Source organism: Sardina pilchardus, chromosome 17 (assembly GCF_963854185.1).
Source record: "Sardina pilchardus chromosome 17, fSarPil1.1, whole genome shotgun sequence".
Classification (NCBI taxonomy): domain Eukaryota; kingdom Metazoa; phylum Chordata; class Actinopteri; order Clupeiformes; family Clupeidae; genus Sardina; species Sardina pilchardus.
The window spans coordinates 22,740,062-22,747,561 of record NC_085010.1 but is presented as its reverse complement, the minus strand read 5'-3'; the positions used below and the strand labels follow the sequence as shown (position 1 = coordinate 22,747,561).

At 42.4% G+C, this 7,500-nt stretch overlaps 1 protein-coding gene across 6 annotated transcripts in view; it reads right to left on the bottom strand.

The window, feature by feature from the left end:
• The window catches only part of tfec (transcription factor EC), a 55,407-nt gene that overhangs the window by 9,830 nt on the left and 38,077 nt on the right, over positions 1 to 7,500 (bottom strand). For 3 of the 6 annotated variants that reach the window (XM_062518650.1, XM_062518651.1, XM_062518654.1), the window contains 2 exons: positions 1,246 to 1,500; positions 619 to 720 (listed from right to left, as the gene is read on the bottom strand). In XM_062518650.1, coding sequence (XP_062374634.1) covers positions 619 to 720; positions 1,246 to 1,500 — 357 coding nt within the window. Of the gene's footprint in view, positions 1 to 618; positions 721 to 1,245; positions 1,501 to 6,186; positions 6,253 to 7,500 lie in introns of those variants that run through there. The other 3 variants (XM_062518652.1, XM_062518653.1, XM_062518655.1) reach the window with 2 other exon arrangements.

Genomic DNA, 7,500 nt, shown 5'->3' with positions numbered 1-7,500 from the left:
ACACACTTTCACCAGTGTGAGGAGAGAAAAAAAAATGCTGAAAACATTCCCTCCCTAATTAACACTCTCTCCCCTTCTTCACATCACCAAATGCTACAATGTTAGCTGTCAGCATCTGCCTAATCCACTGTATCGTCAGGCTTAGCAAGAGAGTGAGAGAAAGAGAGAAAAGAGAAAATGCCTTTAGTCTTCTGACAAGGTAGGCTAAGACATTGAACTTTGACTCTTGGGCGTACTTAATCTGACCCCACACTGAGCCAGGGACCCCTATTTTCCCAAGCTTGTCCCCAGGCTGATGACAGGTAATGTTTGCTCTGCTGTAGAGAAGCCTTTCATTCTCGCCAGGGTCTTTGAAGCGCCCTAATTGCTTCAGCCACATTTACACGTCAATGTAAAACCATCAGTTCTATTGTTGGGCGATTGGCAAAAGTCGTCCTAAGTACTTGTTTGCTTGTTTTGCGTCACTCTCTGCTACATACTTCCAGCAGAGGAAGAACCTAATCACAGTTAGCCTAAATACTGACACTAATATGTTAGGTGAACAAACAGTGATAGAGGGTTGACCACACATACAAACACACTTAGCGACATGAGTAGTTGACAATAGACTATACTTACATTGCTTTGCATTAAGAGGTTAGACTCCATGCAATCCAAGCCCCCATCATTGAAGCCGGATTCAAGGCTAATTAAGTCATCAATAACTTCATCCATTGGAAACTAAAAGAAAACAGTAATTTCAGTGTACTCCTTTGCTCTGACAATTGTGAATACAAATGATCTGATGTTATTTGTTGTTGTTTTTTGTTATTTGTTGGTTGGTTGTTTTTTTCTCAATTTTCTTTCAGCAGGAAGGCAAATAACACTGAATCAATCATTCATCAAGGACAGTACACAGTTTGAAGAGAAGTTGGGAAACTAGTCCAACCCCAGACGTTTCTTCAGAAAGCAGCAAAGCACACATAGCTGACAGGCAATGGGGTAGGAGGGGAGCTATCAAACACAGAAACGCCTGCAATCAGACTAGTTTCCACAATTTTCTTTCTGTTTAATGAAGTTATTGATGAACAGAGAGAAAAGCTATGGGGGTGTGTGGGTGATTGGTTGATAGTTTGGTGGGGCTGTGGATAGGGGGGGGGGGGGGATTGGGGGGGTCAGAAGCATAATAAAGTACTACTAGCATTTCAGAGAGCAAACTTTTCAGAAGCGTTTGAGAGACCACACGTACAGTACAGTATGACTCACCTCGCTGTCATGGTTACTGGTTGCCAGGGTGAGCAGGGTGATGGGGCTGCCTGGGGTGCTGCCGTCTCCCTGCGGGGGCATGTGCCCGTTACGCATGACTGGCACGGTGCCCAGCGGCTGCCCGGCGTGGGGGTGAGGGCCCGGGTGGGCCTGTCCGGCGAGCTTGGAGCTCAGGGTCAGGTACTGCTTCACCTGCTGGGCCTGGGCCTGGGCCTGGTGGAGGTGGTACTTGGGGTTCTCTAGGTGGCTCTGCACCTGGGGGGAGGGAAGGGGGACAGGTGAGGGCATAGAAAGGTTGACATTTAGAGCTTTTAAAAAGTCACGACATAAGAAGACAAGAATATACACACATACTTAAAAAAAAAACATTGTAGTAAGGAGGGCATATCCATCCGTTAGATATACAGTATGTGAATGAAAACATACACAAACTCTCTCTCTCTCACACACACACACACACACACACACACCATGTCAAGCAATGACCTGGTTAGATAGACTGAAGAATAGAGTAGAGCCAACATTTTTTTAAAAGTTCTTAAGCACACTGTGAGACACATTTAAGAGTCAAAAACTAAAATAGCCTCCAGACATTGTATGGACAAATGGACATCACAGTCACACTCAAGACAGTCTATGGTCCAGCATGCCAGTAAAGCAGAGCCAACCAAGAACCAAGCTGGCCGCAAAGCTCCAAACTCAAACAGACACAACGAAATCCACCTCACCAATCTCCCAAAGACACAGTCAGTAAGAAAATAAACACGATGGCCCTCTCAACTGGTCTCCTTCAGTGCAAAGGCGAGCCGTGTAGAAACCCCAAATGCCCCAAAGCTCCTTACGTTGGAAACTCGAATGCCGTCTCTCATGTTGTAGTAGCAACAGTCAGTTAAATGGGGCATTCTCAGCGCGCCGTCGTCGTACCGCCAAATAACTTTTTTCTCCCCGTTTTTGCCTCCCGGTTTCTTTTCGTTTTCAGTTCTTGTCGTTTGTTTCGTTCGGTTTGTTTGTTTTTTTTGTAGAGAAACCAAAAGGAAAGGAATCCTGTCACGGCCAAACCGACTTTTGCGGGCTGTTGCTGGTGGCGATAACTGAGTCTCTCCTGAGGAAGAACAAGAGGATGAAGTGTTGGTGCGTCTGAGACGGTGACTGTCCCCTCCTCTCTGACCAGTGGGCCCTTATAAGAGGGCAGGACCAAAGACCAAATCACCTAATTAGCGGAGAGCAAGCGTGGAGCAGGCTAGCCCCCTCTTTTTTTACTAGCTGTGGTAATCACCTCAAACAGAGACTCATCAGATTGCCCTCAGTTTGATCACGACAGGATATCTGCCTGTGGCCTATATCAGTCTTTTCAATGGGAGGGGGTTAGGGGATGGGGGGGTGGAGGGGTGGAGGGGTTGAAGGTGGGGGAGAAGGCGTTGGAGTTGAGGGGCGGGTTCGTAGCTTTCATGGCGTACTGGTCAGCCAATCGCAAAACTTCCCCCTGCTTCTTTTTTACGCCACTTCTGCTTCAGGGGGATCGAGGGCACAAATGACATTTGTTCCACGTGGGTTTTAAAATAACTTGGCTGCGGCCATTTTTACCACGGCGCTCAGTAGGAGCATTGTCTTCGGCCGATAACCCAAAGAATAACCCAGGCCCAAGAAAAGCTGCCCTCCTTCTAATTTTAACCCGCTGCTTGTCGTAAATGTGAGACGGCTATTCTTCTTTTATTGGAGCCTGTGTGTGTGTGTGTTTGAAAGAAAGAGACAGAGAGAGTGCGAGGGGGAGGATTTTCTGCTCGTCATGGAATGTTTCGTTTTGGGCCTACTCCCTAAGGTCACACGGTGCATCTCTAACATGATTCTATTGGGTCCCCCGAGTTATTTTTAGACCCAACAATAAAAAAACAAGACATTTACAACATCTGAATCGTGCCTTAAAGGGGGAAACATCCAATTGGTTTATGTCAAATTCAATTTCACACAAAAAGTTTCATAATCCCAAAGAAGATTGACATTAATTCCCCAAATTATGGATTGTGGAAAGAAGTCACATTCATCACTTAAGACACCAACAGCTGTAGCAGCACAGCTGAAGATTGTTCAGTCAATAGGGCTATAGGCAATAAAGTGCTTCTATACTGTAGAATCCTAATGCAACACTGGTTCTAAGCCCTAACAAGGATGTATGTCTAGTGTCTATCACTAGCACCATTTAAACACTGGGTTTTCTCTCAGGTTTAAAAACAGGATGTGCAAGCATCCACCGTATGGCATTTCCACTGACACATACAGAACAAAAACAAAAACAATTGTTATTATTTTTTTGTCATGAACAAAGTGTGTGTGTGTGTGTGTGTGTGTGTGTGTGTGTGTGTGTGTGTGTGTGTGTGTGTGTGTGTGTGTGTGTGTGTGTGTGTGTGTGTGGATAAAAAAGTGAAAAAGTAAGAAGGATTGACTGAAAGTAAGAGATGTGAGAGAAGTGAAAGAATGATTGGATACAGAGATCCATTCCCAGCAGGAACTGAACAAGTTGCTCTGTGTTTCTTAATCAGCATCTCTGCACCAGTATGGGAAATGGGCCAGTACCTCCTGTCCTCAGCTTCTGTTTTTAGAGATTCTCTCTCTCTCTATCTCTCTCTCTCTCTCTCTCTCTCTCTCTCTCTCTCTCTCTCTCTCTCTCTCTCTCTCTCTCTCACACACACACACACACACACACACACACACACTCTCTCTCTCTCTCTCTCTCTCTCTCTCACACACACACACACACTCTCTCTCTCTCTCTCTCTCTCTTTCTCTCTTTTCCCTCTCTCTACCCATTTCTATTGCTTTCTCAATCTCTCTTCAATTCAACTTCAAATGAACTTGGACAAAACTCTCAAATGCACTGCTAATAATACAGGTAGTTGGTGTCTATAAGAAAACTAGATAGATAGATAGATAGATAGATAGATAGATAGATAGATAGATAGATAGATACTGTAGATAGTGCAAATAAGTCCAACAGTGCAACAGTGCCAGGTTTAAGTATAGTGACCAGCAATGCACACAATGTAAATATGGACAATAAGAAATGTAAGCATAGTATTATAACAGTTCTAGTATAAATGTATAGACAAATAAGATAACAAAAAATAACATAGATACATAACATAAATAACTAGAACAGATCTCTCTCTTTATCTCTCTCTGTCTGTCTGTTTCTACATCTTTTTCTTCATAGATACAATTCATTCTTCATCTGTCACTCTTGCTATCTCTCTCTCTCCATCACACTCTTTGTCTTACACAGCACAAGAAAATGTATACAAACTCTCTCTCTCTCAAACACACACACACACACACACACACACACACACACACACACACACACACACACACACACACACACACACACACACACACACACACACACACACACACACACACACACACACACACACACACACACACACACACACACAGAGAGAGACACTCACTCTCTACTGTAAATGGAGGAGACACGCTTATTAAGTCCTCCGGCCTTTTAATTTGATTCCACTTGCAATGGTTCTGCAGGCCAGTAAATGCCGACAGACAATGGCATGTCTATGTGTGAGAGCACACACACACACACACACACACACACACACACACACACGCATACATGCATACACACTCTCTCTCTCTCTTGCGCGCACACACACACACACACACACACACACACACACACACACACACACACACACACACACACACACACACACACACACACACACACGCACGCACGCATACACTCTCTCTCCCTCTCTCTCTCTCTCTCTCACACACACACACACACACACACACCACCGCACACACACACACACACACACACACACAGGCAGCTGCTTCTGAGGAAAGACAGAACAGGACAAATATCTGGGAAATCTGGACCACTTTGATTTACAGGCCTTTGCACTCTGGGAGATAATGAGGAGATTAAAACGAAATGAAAATGAAAGTGCAATTCCCCTTTTTTAAACTCTTCCCAGATCCCCTAAGTGCTGTATTTATGTGCTGAGGAGATGATGAGCCAATGAGAGCCATCAGAGTGTCAGAGCCTCACAGACAGACAGACAAACAGACAGGCAGGCAGACACACACACACACACACACACACAGACACATGGATTTGTCTGCTCTGGTGTGCATACAAATAACAGGACTTCGTGAACTCACAACAAAAAGACACAGTTACAGATTTCATACACTACACAGTTGTCCCTCTCCAAAAGCTCTTGGTATATACGTCTAGCCATTGGTACTGTACACTGTCTTAACCATAAAACATTTCCTTTTTATCAACCTCCATGGTGGTTGCAGCTGTATCTCTGTAACATCCCCAGTCTCTAAATTGCTCAGATTAAATATGACACTAATTTGATACAACAGAGTACATAGTGACACGATTTCCCTCTACCCCACCAAGGTCATTTGGCAGGATGATAACATGCCACAAACTGCACTTACCGTTCTTAACTCATTTCATTTCTACATTACTTTTTGCACTGATTCACTCAAACTCTTTTTTTAGAGTTGTACAGAGCAAAGACCTCCACAGGAAGTAGTTGAGCCCTGATTCACCCAACGGAAAAAAAGCTAATTGATCTGAGCACAGTTCCCCAACCAAATCAATTTACCTTAACTGTGCTAACTTTGTATACTCAGTAACTGGATTACTTACAACGGGCCGTTTTTCATGGTTAATCGCTACACATGAAGCAGTTAGTTAGCCGAATTCCATTTAGGAGGTTATAATGAATTACAAGGATTGCTTATTTAAAAAAAAAAAAAAATATCTTATGATTAAAAAAAATACTGCAAGCAAACACAACAAATAGACATGTCTATAGGCTATCCTTATCTGAGAAGAGACTGGAAGCTAGCAAGTTAGCATTCATTGTGAGTGCGTTAAAAGTTGTGGTCAGTATTTACCTCTCTGGAGACACTGGTATATTCACGTCCTCCATATAGTGCACCTAAAACCATCCACTCCACAGCCCAACTGATAGAGGTGTTACAATGATCTCTGTTTAAAGACAACCTATGAGTTGCTCAATATTGTTTCAGTGTTACACAAGTTCTTCTTTCACTTCAAAAAAAAGTGGGCCTTATGAAACACTGGGCTAGTCTGTTGCAGAAATAGTGGATATAACCGTGGCTGGACAGAGACCACTTTTTCACCTTTCCATACACTCCCTACTCAGTCACAACTGACACAGTGTGAGTGTTTGTTTCATGACCCTCGTCCAGTCTGATAAGTCAGAATTTACAGTAAATGAATCACTCACGGAGCGTAGAATTTCTGGGTACTGTGTGTGTGTGTGTGTGTGTGTGTGTGTGTGTGTGTGTGTGTGTATGTGTTTGTGTGAGGGGGAGTGTGTGAGAGACAGATAGACAGAGAGACTACTGATTATGAAAACAGATCATCGCTGTGAAAGGGAACAGTGATTGAGGATGGAGAAGTTTGAATCAATTCAGAAAATTCAGCCCACATTCACTCTCACAGCTGTCTTGCTTTCCATTTCAAATCTCAGGACTCTATGAGCTCACAACAAAAAGTACACAGTTACAGATTTCATATACTGTACTACACAGTTGTCCCTCTAACTCTAAAATCACATTTAATAGCAACTCTGAAAGTCTATTAATGCTCGTTAATAAGGTATTAACAACAGCTTCCTATATCTAATTCTACTAATCGTTCATTTTTAGTTTTTTTGTCTACTAATATTGTATTATTATTATTATTATTGTTATTATTACTGATTATTGTTATTATTATTATTATTGATTATTGTCATTATTACTTTAATTATTACCATTTATTTATTTTATGTAAAGCACTTTGGTGCAATGCTGTTGCTTTAAAGTAAAATATGACTGGACTTGACTTGACACATCTCTTAAGGTAGGGCTGCAGTGCCTGCCAGTGTTAGAAATAATGTTATAAGCAGGTATAAAATGTGCCATTAAGTGTTTTTAATTACTAATAATATTATTTGGGGAATTCATGGGGAAATTCCATGTAACATTTTGTATTTGTAATTATCGAACTCAATATGGGAAATGAGTTGAGCTTTTTTCTTTACATTTTCTTCACCGCTGTTTGCTTTGTTGAGTTTGATGAAGCAGCACTTTATGCAATCAATGATGTGGGGGAACTTTGTTTTAGTAAACTTAGGTAAAAGGTTCCTTAGTTCTCTAAAAAATCTCTGCAAAAATCTCTGCTGAGATATCCCTAAAAGC